Below are 20394 nucleotides of genomic sequence, written 5' to 3' on the forward strand. Positions count from 1 at the left end.
GGTTGGTCGGAACCACGACGCCGGTCGGTGATGTCGGGGAGATTAAGCTCCGATATACCTACTTACTATCTGTTTGGGATGGGGATCAGTATGGGTATAAAAAAGGGTATGGTAGTCTTGAATTATAGAGTATAGTATCATTCAGGATTTCTTTTGAATCTGGGTTGATTTTGTTGGTTTCCATTGACTGAGTTACTCTATCTACCACTATTGTTCCTACCTCGATTACTATATTCTACATTGGTTAATTGACTCAAGTCACTATGTCCGACCGTGTTCTCATCGCTGGTGGTGGATTAGGCGGTCTTGCTCTGGCGCAGGGTCTACGAAGGAATAACATTCCCTTCTTGGTGTTAGAGCGAGACGCGAAGCAGGATTTCCGCGCACAGGGATACAGATTACGAGTATCCCAGGATGATCTGCCGTCTCTTCTCACGCCGGATATATGGTCGCTGTTTGAGAAGACTGCTGCTATCGATGGACCCCCGGGGTCTGGGGCGAGATTGGATGCTGTCACTGGGCAGCCGTTTCCCTCAGGTGCTCTGGGGGGTGGACCGCCGCCTGGGATTCATGGACAGTTGAAGCCGTTTACGGTGGATCGCGGGACGATGCGCGAAGTGCTTCTCACTGGGCTTGGAGAGGATGTGCATTTCGGAAAACGGTTCACGCGGTATGAGGTTAAGGAGGATTGCGTGGTCGCGCATTTTAGCGATGGGAGCTCGTATGAAGGGGCGATGTTGGTGGGCGCGGATGGGGCGCGGTCGCAGGTCCGGAAGCAGTTTTTGCCGGAGTATCCGTTTGTGGATACGGGGATGCGGATGATTTATGGGAAGACGTATATCACGCGGAGTCTGGAGGAGAGGATTCATGAGAAAGGTGTGGAGGGGATGTCGCTGGCTGTGGATGGGGATTCAAAGGCGCCGAAGACGTTGCTGTTTGAGCCGATGCGGCTCCCGAAAGGTGAAGGGTTGGGGATCACCTTGCCGCGGGATTATGTCTATTGGGTGCTTCTTGCTCATCGGTCGCTTATTCCATTGCCGGACGAGGAGACGCTGAGGTTGAGTGGGGAGGAATCCGCCCGGTTGTCCCTGGCATTGACTGAGGAATGGCACCCGTCTATTCGGGTCCTGTTCGAGGAGCAGGACGTCACGCAAACATCAACGTTGAGGATGTCTTCGGTCAGGCCGGATTTGCCGGCGTGGGAGCCCAATCCTAGGGTGACGCTCCTCGGAGATGCAATCCATGCCATGCCCCCGACTGGTGGGCAGGGTGTGAATACGGCATTGCGTGATGCGGCGGAACTGGTTCGAAGGCTCGTCGAGGCGAAGGGATTCGGGCAGACGGGGGTGGAAGCCATTGGGAAGTATGAAGAGACACTGAGAGAGTATGCGCGGGAGAGGGTCGGAGTGAGTTGGCAGGGAGGATACAAGGCATTTAATCTGAAGTCTGTCGAAGAGTGTGAGAGTATTGATTTGTCGTGATTGTCATGATGTTTATGCGGAAGAGTTCAGTTACCGGTGCTGGGTTTTGGATTGAGACTTGGGGTAGGGAGATGAGGAAGGAAAAGAGAAAGAGATGGTGTTAGCTAGCGAAAGTAATGTATATATCTGTAGTAAATCAAGATGATTGCATCAATGCATGTTCAACTGCAATACGTAGCTGTAAAGCAAGGACCATCGGTTGTGCCCTGAGCCCCTCCGCGTGCAAACCAGGCAAACAGCCGCCGCCAGACCGTCTCGAAGCTCCGTCGAAAATTCCCAGAACAGCTTCAGGACAGCGTTGTGGCAGTCCCCCATCTCTCTATCTCTTAATTCTTCCCTGAACCCGGAGGAAGGATTTTGCCATCATGTCGTTGTCTATGCCCGGCCCCTCCCAGGCTGGTCTCTTCAAGCCTGGGTATCAGAGGTAAGCGATGCCCCCGTGGTGGAATGTCCCGCCCCTCACGTCCATCATGACGGAACCATATCAGGCACCGGCAGTCACTGGCAATGATGGTCTAGCTCGATTTATTGCTAACTGACTGCATCTAATAGCCACGATGCCGAAGACGGTGCGGTCATCCGTAACATCGAAGCCTGCCAGGCTATCTCTCAGACCGTTCAGACATCGCTTGGCCCGTACGGTCGCAACAAGATCGTGATTAACCACCTGCAGAAGATGATCCTTACCTCCGATGCGGCGACAATCTTGCGCGAGCTGGATGTTGTGCACCCCGCTGCTAAGTTGCTCGTGATGGCGAGTCAACAGCAGGATTCGGAGATGGGTGACGGCACCAACCTGGTCATCATTCTGGCGGGAGAGTTGCTGAAGAAGGCCGAGGAATTGTTGCGCATGGGACTGAAGACCAGCGATATTGTGCAGGGTTACGAGAAGGCACAGAACTACGCCCTCGAGGTGCTGGAATGTGGGTTGTTCTTGAATTCTTGATTCTACGACATGTTCAGGGGCTATCACTCGGCTCCCCTGACAATCACCATCATTTCCCACATATGCTGACATTGAGAATCTTATAGCTCTCGAGATTGATCGCCTGCAGGAACTCCGCTCTCAGGATGAACTCAGCAAGGCCCTCCGTACAGTTGTCGCCAGCAAGCAGTCCGGAACCGAAGACCTCTTGGCCTCGTTGGTTGCAGAGGCTGTCCTCGCCGTGCTGCCCAAGAACCCCGCCAACTTCAACGTCGATAACGTCCGTGTGGTGAAGATTATGGGTGGTAGCTTGGAGCAGTCTCGTGTCATCAAGGGTATGGTGCTTGGCAGAGAGCCCGATGGTGTGATCAAGAAGGCACAGAAGGCTAAGGTCGGTGTCTTCAGCTGTCCCATTGATATCTCTCAGACCGAGACCAAGGGCACCGTGCTTCTGAAGAGCGCGCAGGAGATGTTGGACTTCACAAAGGGCGAGGAGGAGCGTCTGGAGGCGGCTATCAAGGAGCTTTACGACTCTGGTCTTCGCGTCGTTGTTTGCGGTTCCTCTATCGGTGATCTCGCCATGCACTACCTCAACCGCTTCAACATTCTCGTTATCAAGATCTTGTCCAAGTTCGAGCTGCGCCGCCTCTGCCGTGTGGTGGGTGCTACTCCTCTCGCTCGTCTGGGTGCCCCCATGCCCGATGAGATGGGTTCGATCGACGTTGTCGAGACCACTGAGATTGGTGGTGACCGCGTCACTGTCTTCCGCCAAGAGGATGCCAACGCCGTTACTCGCACATCTACCATCGTCCTGCGCGGTGCCACCCAGAACCACCTGGATGACGTCGAGCGTGCCATTGACGACGGTGTCAATGCAGTCAAGGCCATCACCAAGGACCCCCGTCTGGTCCCTGGCGCCGGTGCTACCGAGATCCAGCTTGTTGAGAAGATCTCTGCGTTTGCTGACCGGACCCCCGGTTTGCCCCAGCACGCCATTCGCAAGTACGCCGAGGCCTTCGAGGTGATCCCTCGCACTTTGGCGGAGTCTGCCGGTTTGGACGCCACCGAGGTCCTCTCTCGTCTTTACACTGCCCACCATCAGACCAGCCCCAACGCCGAATCGTCAGAGGAGTCCTCGGAGGAAGAAGGCAGTTCCGAGGAGGAGCCCTACTGGACTACGGGTGTTGATCTGGAGGCGAGCACCTCGTCTGGCACCCTCGACACTGTGGAGGAGGGTATCCTGGACTTGTTGGCGTCGAAGAGCTGGGCCATTCGCCTCGCTAGTGAGTCCGCACGCACGGTCCTCAGCGTCGATCAGATCATTGTTGCTCGACAGGCGGGCGGACCCAAGCCCCCGGGTCCTAACCCCAACTGGGACGAGGACTAAATCTGAGGCGGAGAGCAGTATATCCAAGGTGGTCTAAAGCGCAAAAATGTGATAGAGACACGATAATCATGAACGTCAGCTGGCCCGACATGTCGGGAGTGTATAATGCCTTGCTTGGTAGTGGTAATACTGTTGATGTTGATAGTACCTTGGGCCGAAATTGGATGGTCAATCTTTTGATTCGTTCCAACTTCGGGCTGGCAGTAAACCCTTGCACCCTCTGTAGATGCGTCTAAAGCATATTCTCGACGTCGAGTAACTCCCGAATACTGTATAGACTCTATAGTAGGAAGAGATCCAGGAACGCCGCAGGGCGGTCGGACATGTCACGTGACACGAGCAGATTTTCCGGACCGACGCTCGACTTTCTTTTCCCGCAAAGGCCTTCTTCGAGCATTTGAGTATCTCGAGCAGCTTCAATTCTCAGGTCCACCTCCCCCTCGGTCCCTCGTCTCTCCCTGTTTCCGTCCCGTCCGTATCACCTCACGCCCATAATGTCCGTTTCCGCCCAGGCCGCAGCTCGCTGCTGCAGACAGATTGTCCGCCCTACCGCTACCCTGCGCCTTGCTCCCTCATATCTGTCCCAGCGGACAATCAGTCGGAGATGGCAATCCACCGAGGCGGAGGCCGCTGCTGCCCCTGCCAACCCCAAGATCACTCAGATTGTCGACCAGATCAGCCAATTGACCCTGTTGGAGACCGCCGACCTCGTGGCCAGCCTGAAGGTACGTTGTTTTGCTCTGCAGGTCCCTACGTCGCAAACTCAACCCATTACCTCTCTCCGACGTGATTCCCATACTTTCTAATACAAAAACCGCCGCCATCACCCCAAACTCGCACACTAACATATCCTTTCTTCAATCCAGTCCCGCCTTAACATCCCCGACCTCCCCGTTGGCGGTTTCGCCATGGCCGCTAGTCCCGCCGCTCCCGCCGCCGCTGAGGAAGACGACGCCGCTCCTGCTCCCCAGGAGAAGACGCTTTTCAACCTGAAGCTCGAGTCCGTCGAGGCCTCCTCCAAGGCTAAGGTCATCAAGGAGATCAAGACCCTCCTCGGCCTGTCCCTGGTCGACAGCAAGAAGTTCGTCGAGTCCGTTCCCAAGGTCCTGAAGGAGTCTGTGCCCAAGGAGGAGGCCGAGAAGATCGTCGAGACCCTCAAGGCTGTCGGCGCCAAGGCCACCATGGATTAAATCAAATAATTCAAACGGGGCTATATAACACTCGGCTTCCGGGGACTTTTTTAAATGCTACCGGGTTCATACACCACCACCACTTACCCTACGCCTTTTCTTCCCCTCCCCTCCCCTTTCCCCAGCTCAGAGCTGAATAGGTAGCGAGGGGGCAAGGTGCTTGGGTTTGGGGGGACCGGGCCTGGAACGTTGTGATTGGACTGCATCATCGAGCTGGAGTTTAGTTGTTGTCTCGCACTAACCCTTTTTTTCGTCGCCATGTACTCTGTGTGTGTGTGTGTGTGTGTTTTTTCTTATCTCTTTTCTTTTCTCCGTCATATATCTCTTAAGATTGTTCTGATGTAACCGGAAAGCGGGAGAAAAAGGGCGGCGAGTGTACATTATTATCGCATTGAATTGGACAATGTGTAAACCAGATGGAAGATTTGCGGGTGTAGAGTTTACACTTTAACTTGGGGCGGATCACTTGACTCTTGATGACTGAGGCGGTGTGACCGCCGACTCCAAGACATATTATAGTCGAAGTAGGAAGAGGAAAAAAGAATAGAAGGAGGTGGTGATGCTGGTAGTATTACTCGGTAGCAGTAGCAGTACGGAGTAGCAATAGCAATAGTAAACAAATGACCCGCCGCCGGACCTGCCAGCCATTATACCCGAACCAACATCGATAGCCTCCTTCTCCCCTCCACCAGCCGGACTGGTCTTTATAATCAGTTTGAATTTCCAGAATACTTACTTCGGGTTGAATTTTGGTATATACTGTATCTTATTGGGAGATCCTCTGAGCTACGGGCTCACAATGTTAAACAAAGCAAGATCTATAAGTAATAACGTTAGTATATTCTCAGTCCTTTACTTCCATATACGATATAGAAGCCAACTAATGACTACCATCTAACATCTACTTGCATCCAACCATATTGATACTAAATGAGGAACTATATACAAAAAGTCTCTGTATAGCCCACGAGATCTCCAAAAAACGGGTGTCACTACTACTGATAAGTGAACCCAGGATTGATACCAAGAAAAGAAGGAAAAAGCCAAAGAAGTAACATCCGATAACCTGAATACTGCCGTTCCCATCATCAATATCATGTACCTCTTCCCGAACTGTGTTCTGTTCGAAATAATATAAGTAACCATAACTGTATCCTCCATATTCCACCATAGCTTTGTTCCATGAAAAGAGAAAGATAAAACAAGAGAATACCGAGGTATAATAAAGAGCCCAGTCCACGAAAGCCAAAAGATGAACCATTTGTTTCAGTCATTTTCGTTTGCCTTTGCCCTTGTTCTTTCCTCTCGTCTTCAGCTCGACAAAACCGAGCTCCTTCAGACCTTCCGTGAGACGCGATGAGTCTCTCATCCCAGGAAAGTCTTTCGCGGGGAATACGCGGAAAGGATCGGACCATGCTTCGGCGAGGACGGGCATCGATTGTCCCGTGTCTTCGACGAGGCCCCAGTTCATGAGTCGGAATTGCAAGCGGTACCGTCCAGCTGTACGTACGGAGAGGTCGGAGAATATGAAGAAGGCTGCGGGTTGTCGGGCTCCGTTGGTGGAAGGGGCGAGCTGCATTCTTCTCTCGGACATGTAGTCAAACGTTGATGGGTGGGTTGGAGCGGTGGTTGGATCTGGATCTTCATCAACAAAGAAGGGCGAAACGAATGATTTGCCTGCCAGCAATGGAGTAGATTGGCCAGGAGCAGTTCCGAGGCGGTCCTCTCGTAGGGCGCTGTCGCCATCGAGATCTGAGAAGGATCCCCGCGTCTCGGGGACTAGGAAGCAGCCCACAGTGAAGCGCGGATCTTGGAGGATGTCAATGTCGTCTGATTCTTTGGGGTCAAAGTCCGTCAGGAGCAATTGAATGATTGGAGGTGGGTCTACAGGTCGACGGTCTCGGTCTCCGGCCCCGCAAGCCCGAGCTGCTATGGGCTGCTGTCGGACGAGGAGATGATATCGTGAGGCGGTAGATGTTCGTCGCGGTGGAGGCGATGGAGTCGGGGAATGATGGAGTAGCCTTTCGAAGCCGGAAGGCATACTAGATGTCGTATGTCGCTGGTTTGGCTGCGCCAGAGGTTTCATGGGGGGTGCAATAGCAGGATAAATGGCGGAGCTCTCATCCGAGTGAACAGGGCTTGGGAACGTCGCTGAACTACTACTGTATCTGCGCGTGTAGGATTAGCAGCGTGATTGTGAAACGACCTATGGAGAACCGCAGCTCGAGGCAAGGCGGCAGGAGAATGCACATTTCAGAGAGCGACCAAGATCTCGAAATCACAACTCCAGACAGGATGGCATTGGGGTCGCTGATCTGACTAAAGAAAGGGGTGTATACTGAGATTCCACATCGTTTGCCCGTGTGCCCGAGATAGAACCAATGGAACCGCGACTGTAACTGGAAGAATCCTGGTACGGACTAGAGACAAGGGCTGAGGCCGAGCCATACTCCACGCTTCTCATAACATTGGATCTTTGCACTCCGTACTGAGCAGGGGCGCCCGTGTTGACAGGAGGACCTGGCGAAAAGTTATATTTGGGGTCTGCGACGCTATCCCAAGGCCTGCCATGATAGGGAACCCTGGAATTCGATGCAGCGGGGATATAAGACGGCTCGTAGACCTGTGTTTCGGGATACAGGAACCGCGGCGGTTCTTCCGGCACATTAAATTGATTTGGATGGGCCGTGAACATGTGCTGGTCATCGCCAGCAGCGTGGGACTTTGCATCTGGATGTTGGCCAGTGGACGCGGGATACATCCATTGCGGTAGTGGTGTTCTCGACATCTATGCAGCTGGGTACGGACTTCGCGAGCCCGAATACCCTTTTTCTTTCGTCTAGGGCCTGCTCTGGTTGAAAAGTGCCAAAAGCCGATCTTGCGTTGTTTGTGCAGGCTAGGCATCCACAATAGGGAACCTCCAACTCGTCAAGCAAGGTACCGCCGACTTTAGGGGAAGACTGAATGATGCCCAATATGGAGAGAACAATCGACAGGGGCCGGGGAACCACTGAAACAAAATGCCCATGTACTACGTAACGGTATACCGAGCGCCAAAGTCTCTTCAGTCTTCACAGGGAACACAGGGCACCTGTGCGGTAGGTTTAACACGCTTTTTTAAAGGTCGAGGGCTCGAGCAACATGGTCCGCCGTGGGTGGCTGTTCCAACCTACCAGAGTTGCTGGGGGAGAGTGACATGCATACGTTAGCTCTCCTTGAGGATTTTCCAGGGTTGGTAGACCACAAAGCAATTGTCTGGGGAGGGCCCCAAGAAGGGAAAAAGAAAGCACGGACGAAGGAGGAAAAAAGAAAAGAAAAGTGCCCACCAACTACTGCGTGCCCAACCAGGTTGTAGCACGACTCTCACTGGCGCAAGTTGCGGCAAAGCAAGCACCAGGAATTTGGGCCCTGTATCAACTTGAAGTAAGCGTGTCTGATGACCACACCAGCAGAAGAGGAGAATGGACGGAAGAGTGATACTAACCCTAAGCCAAGCTGTGAACTCGCCAGAGGGTATTGGCAACTATATCGCAGCCTGTGGCCGTGCAAGAAAAGAAGCGGATCTGGGGATTTGGGCTGGCCGATGCTTTTGTGAGAGCCTGTGCGTGCCCACTGCGTATGTGTGTGGCATTGTGAGAAAATTCAGACATGCAGCGAGTCCGACACTGCGTCCCTGACAGGACCCAGCCATCTATATCCCCGAATGCTGGAAATCTTTACTCCATCGTCTGCTTCTCCGATCCCCCATATTTGACAAATTGATGGTAGGTTTTTGCTAGTGGCCAGAACGATGGCTGGTCCGTAGGTGACTAGGTACACAGCCAGGATCCTGCGCGACCGTCAAATTTACTAGTAGTAAGGTTTCACTCGGCACCCCCTTTTGATATGGGCCCATCTAGCTTCTGCACACGCCAGTATGACGGCCTCGCCAAAAGCTGACGCTGGTATTCCGTGGACATCGGGTATTCGTCGAAGCAGTGAGCGTATCTTGAGGAGACGCTATCTCCGTTGCGACGGCCAATAATGGAGCAGAATCCCGTATATGCAATGAGTCGCCCCTAAGCAACTAGGCAAAGGCTGAAGTGTGATTACCACGGCGCCCAATTTTTACCCACTTCCTGGGGAACTAGGGCGATCTGCTGCCGAAGGATTGAAATTCTAAATGCGCGATGATCTGGAAAGCCAGCAGGAACCCACCTGGTGGGAAGTTCGTGCAGAGGCAGGATTCCTGGGCCAGGCTTTAGAGCCGAGCTGCGACAAAAAAGAAAAAAGAAAAACAAGAAAGAACAGGGCAAAGAAGCGCAGATCGACCCCACGATGGATATTCAATTTGTTGATTGGAAAGACCATCATTCCATGTACGCCGTAAGCAGTGCAGTTCAGATTGCGAAATCGCTTTCCATGGTCGCTATCCACGCAATGCAGCTAGATGGACCTCCAACAGCTGATCGGTGCAAGGAATAACTGGTGCTATACTTATGATTTGCAAGCCCCGGCAGTCCCGATATTGGCGTCTGCTGCAGCCTGGAAAGGAGGAGAATAGCGGAAGATGACGCTGCAAGATCCGCAGAGAACCAGCTAGAAGACTGTTTAGTGGAGCCCAGATCTGAGTTCACCGTTGTTTTCAACTATCGGCCATATACAGAGCGCTATTTCTGGAGCAATGCGGTGATAGATATCATCGCTCTGAAGCCCCATGACAACTATTGAGCTCGGAGCAAGGCCATTGACCGCAAATCCCGACACTGCCGTCGGGCGTTCTTCCGTACGCTAGGCGACCACGGCTGTTCAGCTGTTTAGTTTAGTGTCTTCGGGACTGGGAACTCCATCCGACAGCGTCCAGATTACTTTGCTGCCACGTCTTTAGCTTGAAACCAGAGCCCTGCATAGACTTGGGTGCACACTGGAGCTAGGAGCGCCATGGGTAGAACGAAGAAGGGTAACTATGAGGCATACAGTACGGAGTATGGGTAGCGCCCATCCAGTCCCCGACCCCCGACTTCCGGGCTCGCGATTATTGCCGATTTGTCATTGCTCATCGTGGGTACCGGGGCTCTTGCACGGGCCATTTCGGTTGGCTGAGCTGCTCGAATCTAATCCTAGGCTATAGTGAGCTTTTCTCCGCAACAACCATACTTTTGAAGACTCAAGGACCAACGATGTTTCTTGTCACTTGCCCAACCAAAATATAGAAGCAGGGTTAGTAAATTAAATTTTGAAATGGATGGAGGAAGAGAGGCAGAAAGAACCAAATGAGGAAAAAAAAAACATGGTTTACCTTCTTCAGGTGGGGATCCAAGTCACTCCCATGTTAGCCATCATTTAAGCTCGAGCAAAAAGCCGTTGGGCGTATACACAGTAGATTCTGAGGCACGCTCGCTCGATGGTTATTGTGGCTAACAGGACAAGGTACGCTGGCCATCCTTGCAATGGAAGATCGATCGGTAGTCACCGCCACATATCACACTGGTTGTTTCATCTCAGCTGACTGGTGTTATCGGAGCTCTCTGGTGCCGCGGGGAGGTGGTCCTAGTCGGCGATGGAGGTACTTTTCTTGCATTAGCCCTGTAACAGCCGTCCACCATTCCCTCTTCGGTGGATGGCCTCCTGCATGTGTGGTTGCCTTGCCGACAACGATGAGTGATGTGTCACATCATTGACGGTTGGACGATTTGATGGATGATGAGAATTGGCTGGATGATGAGAATTGGCTGGATGCTGATGAGTCAACCACCGCCAGGGCGATGGATCATGGACCTACTACCGACACGCCCATGCAGCGTTCTAATTCCCGGAATCCGGGTGTGTCGCATGCGCACTAAGGGTTTCCAGTGTCCACCCCCCTGTGTTCCTACCCAGGCAGTCACGGTTCTGGCCATGGAGATCCCGAAAGATGCACTGGCAATGCAGTGGTTAGTCTGTTGGTTGGAGGCTACGGCGATGATCCTGTTCGCGCATCATAACCGTCCAGAATGATGCATGGCCATTGGCAATTTTTTTTTTTTTTCGTCTATTCCTGGGTCTTCCCTCCTTCCGGCTGTTTTATCCACCTTGTTATCGCCGACGACAATCCTGCGTTTGCGTTTAAGGTACGGAGTAGGACAAATGGAGACTTTGACGAATATGTCGGATCTCAATTAATGCTGCGTGGAGCCAGCCACACACCATTTGCCTGTAGAAGGCAACTGAGACGGAAGACCCGTGTAGGAGTGAGCGAGACATGAAGGCGCTACCACTTCAGCGAGTTCGCCAGAGGCAACCGAATGAGAAACTTTGCCAGGAACCGAGGGGCAGTCTGCAAACATCCGGGTTAACCTTAGAGGAGGCCTGGAATGAGGGACTTACGGGGAAGGGAAGGCGTGTCTCCGATTGGGCCACAGGAAAAATCCGTGGGCATCGGAGATCTCGAGTTGCAAGAGAGCGGAGGAGGAGTGGCTGCGATCTCGTCGACCTGTCGATTGCGGCATTTGGAAAAGGAAGGGGGGATCAAGTGACTCGGAACCCAACACCGCCGCCGCCGTATAGCAGCATTACTGCCTAGATACTCCGTACAGCAACCGTTTCCTTCGGCCAGCCCAACTTCCTCTGCTCACTGCTCACTTCACCCGAGTCAATCCCTCAACTCGTCCGTCCGTCCGTATGGGATGATAGCATGGACGAATGGGGATGAATGCTGACTATGCCACTGGGGTCGAGACACGGCCACTAGATCCTAGACAAAACCTTACGTGCAGCCCTTCTAACTATGTATCGTCTGGTTTCACCACCCACCGGATGTTTCCAGCAGCCAAAGTTCCGTCCGAAGTACGGGCCGCCCGCCTCGCGTCGATGCCCTTGAGCCTACAGGCCAGGCCTGAGCAACAGTGCTTGTGTTCTGGAAGCATCTTAAAAATCCCATGCATGGGAACCGTCCTACTCGACCACTACATACGCTCAGGGGAGCAAGATTACGATTTGATACCCTCCTCGTTCGTCATGGCTTTTTTGAGAAAAAAGCAAAGGAGCACACCGAATCCCGGACGCACCAGTTTCCCTGCTAGGGCAGCAAAATACCTCGATCGCAAACTATTAGTGCGAATCTGCAACGCAAGAAGATCTTCGACATCCTATGGGTGGATAGTCCATCGACCTTCCCATTCGATCCATTAGTCTACGCCGACACTGGCCTGCTAAGAGCAAGGGAGCCGGGATAACCTGACATCCAAAGCCGATAAGCTTGCCTTGGCTTTCAAGCGTCTGCAACAGTCTCCCGCCCGGAGCCAGGGTATCCCGGCACTCTCTCTTGGATCTATCCCACGGAACACCGCCTACCCTCTTAGCGAGGGTCGCAATATGTTACAAACTTGGATGTGGCTTGAACGAATCGAAGATCCCTGTCAGTGAAATATCGTTTTACGTACACTGTCCATGGATTCGGTGTGCATGCAGAACTGAAGATGCTGATCATACCATGGGTATATTCGGCAGAAGATCCAAATCCAGCCTGGAAATATCATTGAACCGCTGCCGATGACCTTGAAACAATAGTTTCGCCGGAAGTGACACTGTGGAATAGCGCTAAAATGGCTTTCCAATTGGATCTCATAGTAGGTAATTATTGGGAGCCGACCATCCGATCGTGCTGTGGGCCATGGAAGTAATAGAAGGCGAGGGCTCGCTAGCTTTTCAACATAGTCAAGCCATCAATATCTAGAAGTCTGGCTCTGTCCACGTATCTGTGAGTTGCATGCCTAGCATTATGGTGACATAAAATAATGACGTAGGCTTGAGACTGAGAATCGCAAGGGGCTTCAGCTCACGTGTGAGATAGTGTTATCTGACATTAAGCGGCGGATTAAGACGCATGCGATCGGTCTCTAGGTCTATGTTGCGGCTTGCTTTGCCCATTCGGAAGATATTGACGTGGCTTGCCTGAGAAACCCTGACTTCGGACTTACCCGATAGAATGGTGCTATCACAGGATGTCGTGTATCTTCGGATTCCCATTCGGATTAGTGTTGGACACTAGTGAATACCGGTTTGCCCTCTTTAGACCATTGAATTCTAAGCATATTTGTGGCCCGAGACGTAGGTGTATGAAGTAGACGCTGGCTTCTCGGTCTCGTGAATGGCCAAGTGCCTACCCTCTCCTCTATGGAAGAGGACGGTGGAAGCGACCTGCAGGTAGAGTGTAGCACTACTAGTGCTCTTATCATCAGCATGTAGACCTTAAGGCACACACACTTATAAAAATGCAATACTCGACACCGGGGGGCAAATCGCGCCTTCTCGGTCAATGCTGATAGTCGCCGAGCCATCGAACCAAGGGTCCAGCCAGTTATGGCGAGGAAACGCTATAAGCTCACTGCCTATGTACACCATTGACCATCACTCAATACGGTCAAAGTAACAAGTCTGGACCTGGGTCTGCATCAATATGATAATGCATAGACCCATTGCCTATAGAGTGAATGAGATCCGTATTCGAAGTGGAGGACGTATCGCCAGGGAGACCAATTGTCGTGATTGCACTGAGGCCAGACCGTGGCCGTGCGGCTCGAGTCTCTATGCGATGTTCAATGGGACCGTTGCTTTGCCCAGAAAATACTGCAATCAGCTGCCCATAAACACGATCCCAGGCAACCATGTGTCCAGTCTCCTCCCAAGGATGCGCATAATCGGGACGAGAGTCATTGGTGCATTTGTGTCTCCTCACCAAAAGGCCGAGCTGCATCGCATGTATGGAGCGTTCACTAGTGAGAGGGACCCCATTGTTGTCATAACTTACCCGGATCAGACCTAACGTTGAAGGTATCCAATGTGAAGTAGTATCTTCTGTAGCCGATGAAACGACGCGCGTAGATGGAACTGGAGCAAGCCGAGGAAACCAAGCAAATTCGAATTTGGAGTCTTTGATCGATGGAACCGAAACGGGGATCACATCTCCTTCATGTTCATCAAGTAGCTCCGCAATCTGGCCGAGATCTCTTGCTGATCTTGAACATCCCAGTGCTCTCATCTCTGCGAGAAAGCGTTCAGTGCTTTCATAGCCTGTGCTGTCGCCATCTAAAGTAAGGAGTGGCTGCTCTGAGGCAAGCAAGAGGGGATCAGAGGCACTTCTATGATATGATTCGCCAGGCTCCCAGCAAAGTCCCAATCTGCCCTCCATGTCCACGAGTTGAACTTCAAGAAGCTTGAGGTATTCCCTCCGTCCTGCGAGCTGCGGCAGGAGGGCACTAATGGCTTCAGAGGCAAGCAGAGCATTCAGACCATTGAACCTCGAAATTCCAGGCAGCGTATCCTTGGCATGTTTGGATACTGCTGCCAAGTACTGTATGGCTTTTGGAATGTCACCAATATCGACCAGAGCCACCACGCAAGAATATACAGACTGGAACAGTTCGAATGAGGAGCCAGAAGATAGCCTCTGTAGTGTCTGGGACCATGCTTCGGTTAGAAGCTTCTCGCTCCCTAACCTGGCAAGTAAGGAGAGATATTGTCCGCTAGACGCTGTCGGATCATCAGGACTAACCCAGCACAGCAGGCTATGTAGGTCTCTTTCACTGCGCCACCTCCCAGTGATCAAGTCCAGTATAGCGCTCGTATCTTCTGCCTTTCCCCGGAACCTCAGGGAGTGGAGAGCATCAAGAAGGGCATCCACCAGAGATGTACTGGATTGGCTATCCAAAGGCGACGAGCTAACGGAGTGGTATCCTTCTATAAACCTCTCAAGGGCTGGGGCAGACCATGTGAGTGCAGCATAATACATCCCAAGAAAGTATAAATTTCCTGAGCACGGTAAGCCCAGCTTCTCTAGTCTTGTGATGATGGCATTGAGCGCCGAGAGAATCTCCCCGTAGGAATTATGTCGTTGGCAACGCTTTAGCGCCTGCGCTAGAAGGGTACAGGATTGGGCCTGCAACAGTAGGCTGCCTTCTTCCTCACTCACATTCCTTTCGACAAACACCTGCAAGTGACGAAGATTCCTTACATCATGCTTCAAGCCTTTGAATGACACGAAATCATCGGGGCTTTCTGTTAGCCGCTGAGAAGAACTCCAAAACGGGGGAGGTAACGAGCCTAGTGGCCAGTCTCCAAGAAAGATATCCGAGAGGTGTTGGTCGAGTTCAGGATTGGAGACATCGTTCCCAGAAGGTTTCGTTGTACCCATTAGGGCGAATCTAAGTAGCTGGGACGGGGTGGGCTCAGTATATGAAGCTCTCCAGTTGTTTACCGAAACATGGCGGCACTGTGATGGTGAGATACCGAAGGGCAAGCATGCTCGCCGCCATGCCAGCGGTTGGAAGCGAGAGTAAAGTGACATGAGTACCGGCCTCCTGCAGGCATTGGATATCAAGCAGAGCGAAGCGACGGAGCAGACCTTCAGTCGGCGTGCCTGCGATATTCCGGGGGAAACGGGGTGGAGACAACACCGGATAACACCAGCGCTATCCACCAGGCGGAAAGGCGGTCAGTGGGGCGGTGGACCATGGCAGCGACTCGAAACTGAACTCACTTGGCTTGTTCCCGTTTCACCCGGATCAACGAATGCTTTCGAATCGACTATACTTATTTTACTTTTTCAACGCGGCTTCCTGATTTTACCTGTGACACCTACGTGCAATATGCCTGTTGAGCAGTCTGCGGCGAGCCCTTCTGACGCCAAGGAAAACTCCCAGCACTCCGCAGCGAATGAACAACTCGATCGTGAACTCAAGGAATCTGGATCGCCTTTAAAGGAGGCTGAAGGAGATTCGACCGCCAAGGCTAGCTCGACAGAGGCGACCTCAGACAAAAACGAGGATGATGCTGCTTCGAGAGCCCGCCAACGACAAGAAAGATTCAAGGCCCTCAAGGCTCGCGCAGTAAGTGCTTTGTAACCGGTAATCATAAATGACTACGCTTGTGCTGACGTCGAAAAAGAAAACCGCCACCGAGCGCAACTTGAAAGAAACCGCCGCCGAGACGCAACGTCTCGCAACCGACCCGTCGCTACTTTCCTCGCTATCCCGCAAACATGCTTTCGCATCACACAATCTCCTCAAGGCGGACACGGAAGCCGCTGGCGAGGACTTTGAACGTAAACGTGCTTGGGACTGGACCGTGGACGAGTCGGAGAAATGGGACAAGCGAATGGAAAAGAAGCAGCGTCATCGCGACAATGTTGCTTTCCAGGACTATACTCAGGACGCCCGTAAAGTCTACAAGAGGCAGCTGCGAGAAGTGCAGCCTGACCTCGAAAGCTATGAGAAGGAAAAGATGGCGGCGATCGAAAAGGCTGCCGCCAATGGCGACCTCGAGATCGTTGAGACCAACGACGGTGAAATGATTGCTGTCGACAAAAACGGCTCATTCTATTCCACTGCTGACAGTGTCGGGTTCACGGAGAACAAGCCTGATCGAGCTGCTGTTGACAAGTTGGTGGATAACCTTAGAAAAGCCGAGGAGGTCCGGCTCAAGAAGCGGAGAGATCGCCGCGGAGATGATGACGGCGACGTCACGTACATTAATGAGAAGAATAAGCAGTTCAACCAGAAGCTGGGGCGCTTTTATAACAAGGTATGTCTCAAGTTCGACCCATCGCTAGGTAGCCAAACTAATCTTTCTATAGTATACTACGGAGATCCGCGACAGTTTCGAGCGTGGTACCATGATTTGATCCACCTTCAATGTTCCGAATCTACAATGACAAATTCAAACACGGTCGCAAAAGTCCTACGCAGCAGTGACTTGGTAACAGTGCGTCGAGTCCCGCATCTGCACATTGGGACGCCGTTCCAGACAGTACGCAAATGGCAACGAATTTCCTGCAAGGACTGCTACCCTACTGGACGAAGCAGGCATTCGATATAGCACGAGATGCAACTATTCCAGTGACGTCATTATCCCGACCGATTCCATGCGTTGCTTGTCGCCCTACGATACCATTGGGCTCTTGGAGCTTGATTAGGGGTGTTTTGTTATAGCCTCGTTATGATACATGATATAATGTACAACTTCCAGAAACAGAGACCCAGGGTGGTTCGCGATTGCCCAGTCACAAAGGCACTTCGCTGACTCGGATATCTCAACCCGAGACAATGCCTGGTCCCAAATTCTGGCTTAGCCTCGCATGTCTTTCTTGCTCTGGTTAACGCAAGAAAATATCTTTTGCCTGTCTTGATTGAAACTTCCCGCTAAGGCGCCAGGAGCTTCAGTCCAAACTGTTAGCCACTTGACAGTCAATTTCATGTGCTTTTCCTTTCCTGTCCTCCCTATAGCATGCTCTTTCTCCAGGCCTTCGTAGCTAGAGCTTCTATCTTAGCTACTCCCAGGGCTCCCCGGACAGATTCATCATCCAGGGCCTCCACCACAGCCTCACCGACATCACCCACCTGGAAAGGCTTGGTCACCATCGATCCAAGAAAATCCAGCCTGTTGCCCAAAAGCGCATTGACCTGGGACCCAACGAAGCCACCCAGAGCAATCGGAAGAGTGAACTTTCTGCTTTCATCGTACATAAACGGAGCTCGAACAAATACACTGCGCAACTCCGGCAGCTTCGCCGCAATGATCGACTCTGCCTCTCTCTTGGTTGTAATATATCGACTCGGGAGAACCGGCGCACCCGACGCCGCAGAAATGTAGAGAAAAGTCGGGACATGTTCGTTCAGGGTCTCTTGCGCCAACGCAATCGCTACAGCAAACACACATTAGCACTCACTCTTCAAACCCCTCTCCCCCTTCCGCGGGGCATGGATGTATACACACCAGAATCCCTATTCATCAACTCATATGTAAACTGTCCATTCCGCTCCTTCACCTCCAGCGGCTCTCCCTCTCGCCTCTGCAACAGATTCTGACTCCCCAGCTTCGGCCCACTAAACGCCTTTTGCAATCCGCTAAGAATCGGTTCTCGACCTTGCACTACCCCCTTGTAGTCCGCCTCGAGGAGGATCCCCATGCTGTGAACGACGGCCGTCGCACCGTTCAGAAACGGCTTGTAGGTTTCCGGCTTCAAAATATCGGCTTTGACCCATTCTACAGAACTGGCCCAGCTAGGACGACTGGGGGAGCTGGTGACGGTATCCCACCGCGGTTCTCCGGAGCGACTGCAACATTTGTATGAATATCACGCACGGATGCTGGATATAGGGTTTGTATGCTGTCGTACCTTAGCGATGTAACGGACCATCCTCGAGCGACGGCAGACTTGCAGATTCTTGATCCTGTAGAGTAAAAGAAGCAATCCGTTAGTGTTGGATCTCATGCGACAGCATACAATCAAGTGTAACTACTTACCCAAGAAACCGTTTCCGCCGGCAACGACTACCCTCTTTGCTGCCATTGTGGGGTAGATTCAATTAATGCCCAATTTAAAGTGTGAATAGAAAGTAAACCGCAAATAAGAACCTCAACGAAGCATTTCTCATTAGAATTGAAATCCGAAGCTCGTTCCATCCCGGAGAAAGCACCGCGGCAGCTCAGCTTCCGCCGGATTCCTTATCGTATCACCGCCCGCGACCATCACGTGCCGGAGCAGGAATTCCGCGGCGCTTTCGCGACAGGAAATTGAACAGTCCTACAATCCAGCTAATCGGTCATTTCCTCGCCATCGTATCGATACCTCTTTTCTGTATCAGCTTGATAATACATCCGGTACTGCAGCATGCCCTCAGCGACAGGAACCAAGCGCATTAGAGTGAGTCTCCCTCTCTGAGTACATGCCCGAATGAGCAACCAACTAACACCATCTCAACATCCAGGGCGTTTCAGTCTTCCGACCCTTCGGTATGCCATTACCTCCACCTCCCACCCTCTTACACAACATCTAACACCCCACAGTCTTCGGCAGCGAAGCCCAACCCTTCGACCCAGCCAAAAAACCCCCCAACGTGCCAGCAGACCACACACACCAATGGCGAGTATTCGTGAAAGGCGTCAACGACGAAGACATCTCCTACTGGTTGAAGAAAGTGCAATTCAAACTTCACGAGACCTACGCCCAGAACGTCCGGACGATCGAACAACCCCCCTTCGAAGTAACCGAGACAGGATGGGGAGAATTCGAGATCCAGATCAAACTATACTTTGTGCCTGAGTCAACCGAGAAACCCCAAACGCTGTGGCATAGTTTGAAACTGCATCCGTATGGGCCGGACGCGGAGGCAAAGAAAGAGAGACGGGAATTGGTGGTCAGTCAGAATTATGAGGAGGTGGTGTTTAATGAGCCGGTGGAGCAGTTTTATGAGCTGTTGACGGGGGTGGGGGCGGGGACGGGGACATCAGGAGGGGGGCAGAAGGGGAAGGGGGGGAAGAATACGAAACAGTCGCAGATGTTGTTGCAGAGGGGGGTGAGGACGGCGGAGATTCCGTTCAATGAGACGCCAGAGAATCCGTATAGTAAGGGGGCGGAGAGTAGTGAGATGGATCGGTTGGGGGAGGCGAATAAGACGGTCGAGGGGATGATTAAGTTGGAGAGGGAACGATTGATTGAGAGGGAGAAGAAGTTGGCGGAGTTGCGTGCGAGTGAGGGTATTCCGGCGACTACGAAGAAGCGGTAAGGGTGTGTGGGGGATAGGGGTATTTGGGTTATGATTTTGAGAGCCATGGGCTTGATACGCTTCGGTTCATGACGGTCTTTTCGAGATGTGCTTCTCTTCTCCGGTGGAGGGATGGCTCTATGCTGCATCGGGAAGAAGCCAGGGCTGTTCCTCGAAGTGCTCCCTTTAGAGGGTGGGACAAGGTTTATCAGTGGTCTTTGGAGACCGTGAAGGGCTTAAGACCCTGGGGGTACTGGGCCCTCATTGCAGCGATGCTTTAAGCTACCAGGCTGCGTGCATATCAATATGCACTATTGGGAAGCTTACGGTGGCATGTCTAGTTTGCCACTGTCATGGTACAAGTTGGCATACCTAGTCAGCGCTATAAGTAACTAGCAATCGTACAGACTTGTCAATGCTCCTGGTCACGAGTACTGCACGTGGTGTCAGCATCTGTTCGTCTCATTCGCCTTCACTCGGCAATGTGACAATGCGGGTATGTGTAGACCTCGGGTTGAGAAGAGCTCTTGATTGCCATGGCAGACTGTGGCCGAATCTTTTCAGTTCTATCCAATATCTCTCCCCTGGATCCATCTTATCGGTTCGTTTCTGCTTCGTTAGTCCGGCAGATTCTGCGATCTCTTTCGGTGGCCTTGAAAACAAGTTTAGTTTGCTGTAGCATGATTTCGAGCGCATCGTCTGGTATACTGCTTTGTAACATCGTCTGTTTTGCGAGCGGGCGAAGGGCTAAGTGGCACACAGCATGGGCTAGAGTTCTGGTAGAGGACCCGAATCCTGGGCACCTCATGGGTCTCTTTCATGGTGAGTGTTAAACAAGAACGGTCGTCCATCTATAGTCCACGATAGTGGCTAGTTGCAAACAGACAGTTTATGCGATTGCCCAACGGAG

General features: G+C 52.2%; 8 protein-coding genes across 8 annotated transcripts; 5 read left to right on the forward strand and 3 right to left on the reverse strand.

Annotated features, from left to right (window-relative positions):
* The first annotated feature begins 121 nt into the window (after positions 1-121).
* Positions 122-1631, forward strand: BO94DRAFT_535255 (FAD-dependent oxidoreductase). The gene has a single exon (XM_025611740.1). The coding sequence runs from the start codon at positions 264-266 to the stop codon at positions 1479-1481; it is 1218 nt and encodes a 405-aa protein (XP_025467368.1). The 5' UTR covers positions 122-263; the 3' UTR covers positions 1482-1631.
* Positions 1632-1759: 128 nt separating this feature from the next.
* On the forward strand, positions 1760-4022 carry BO94DRAFT_535257 (chaperonin-containing T-complex subunit CCT8). The gene is made up of 3 exons (XM_025611741.1): positions 1760-1905; positions 2034-2404; positions 2514-4022. Exons 1-3 carry the CDS (start codon positions 1847-1849, stop codon positions 3791-3793), a joined length of 1710 nt encoding a protein of 569 aa, XP_025467369.1. The 5' UTR covers positions 1760-1846; the 3' UTR covers positions 3794-4022.
* A 265-nt stretch (positions 4023-4287) lies between these two features.
* BO94DRAFT_546392 (mitochondrial 54S ribosomal protein bL12m) lies at positions 4288-4983 on the forward strand (the record flags this gene model as incomplete). Its single annotated transcript, XM_025613293.1, has 2 exons — positions 4288-4518; positions 4660-4983. 2 exons carry the CDS (start codon positions 4288-4290, stop codon positions 4981-4983), a joined length of 555 nt encoding a protein of 184 aa, XP_025467370.1.
* A 902-nt stretch (positions 4984-5885) lies between these two features.
* Positions 5886-8161, reverse strand: BO94DRAFT_535259 (velvet factor family protein). The gene is made up of 2 exons (XM_025611742.1): positions 7323-8161; positions 5886-7151 (listed from the first exon to the last, which is right to left on the reverse strand). The coding sequence occupies exons 1-2, from the start codon at positions 7769-7771 to the stop codon at positions 6254-6256; spliced, it is 1347 nt and encodes a 448-aa protein (XP_025467371.1). The 5' UTR covers positions 7772-8161; the 3' UTR covers positions 5886-6253.
* A 5202-nt stretch (positions 8162-13363) lies between these two features.
* BO94DRAFT_556661 (uncharacterized protein) lies at positions 13364-15286 on the reverse strand (the record flags this gene model as incomplete). Its single annotated transcript, XM_025613881.1, has 1 exon — positions 13364-15286. The coding sequence occupies one exon, from the start codon at positions 15284-15286 to the stop codon at positions 13364-13366; it is 1923 nt and encodes a 640-aa protein (XP_025467372.1).
* A 441-nt stretch (positions 15287-15727) lies between these two features.
* BO94DRAFT_68584 (pre-mRNA-splicing factor SYF2) lies at positions 15728-16922 on the forward strand. The gene is made up of 2 exons (XM_025617599.1): positions 15728-16521; positions 16574-16922. The coding sequence occupies exons 1-2, from the start codon at positions 15856-15858 to the stop codon at positions 16619-16621; spliced, it is 714 nt and encodes a 237-aa protein (XP_025467373.1). The 5' UTR covers positions 15728-15855; the 3' UTR covers positions 16622-16922.
* On the reverse strand, positions 16900-18398 carry horA (ubiquinone biosynthesis protein COQ11). The gene is made up of 4 exons (XM_025609973.1): positions 18244-18398; positions 18116-18170; positions 17713-18053; positions 16900-17638 (listed from the first exon to the last, which is right to left on the reverse strand). The coding sequence occupies exons 1-4, from the start codon at positions 18287-18289 to the stop codon at positions 17217-17219; spliced, it is 864 nt and encodes a 287-aa protein (XP_025467374.1). The 5' UTR covers positions 18290-18398; the 3' UTR covers positions 16900-17216.
* Positions 18399-18610: 212 nt separating this feature from the next.
* Positions 18611-19826, forward strand: yaf9 (YEATS domain-containing protein YAF9; the record flags this gene model as incomplete). Its single annotated transcript, XM_025616254.1, has 3 exons — positions 18611-18643; positions 18708-18732; positions 18787-19826. The coding sequence occupies 3 exons, from the start codon at positions 18611-18613 to the stop codon at positions 19503-19505; spliced, it is 777 nt and encodes a 258-aa protein (XP_025467375.1). The 3' UTR covers positions 19506-19826.
* Between the last annotated feature and the right edge of the window lie 568 nt (positions 19827-20394).

The sequence above is a fragment of the Aspergillus sclerotioniger genome (genome assembly GCF_003184525.1).
Source record: "Aspergillus sclerotioniger CBS 115572 chromosome Unknown BO94scaffold_14, whole genome shotgun sequence".
NCBI lineage: Eukaryota > Fungi > Ascomycota > Eurotiomycetes > Eurotiales > Aspergillaceae > Aspergillus > Aspergillus sclerotioniger.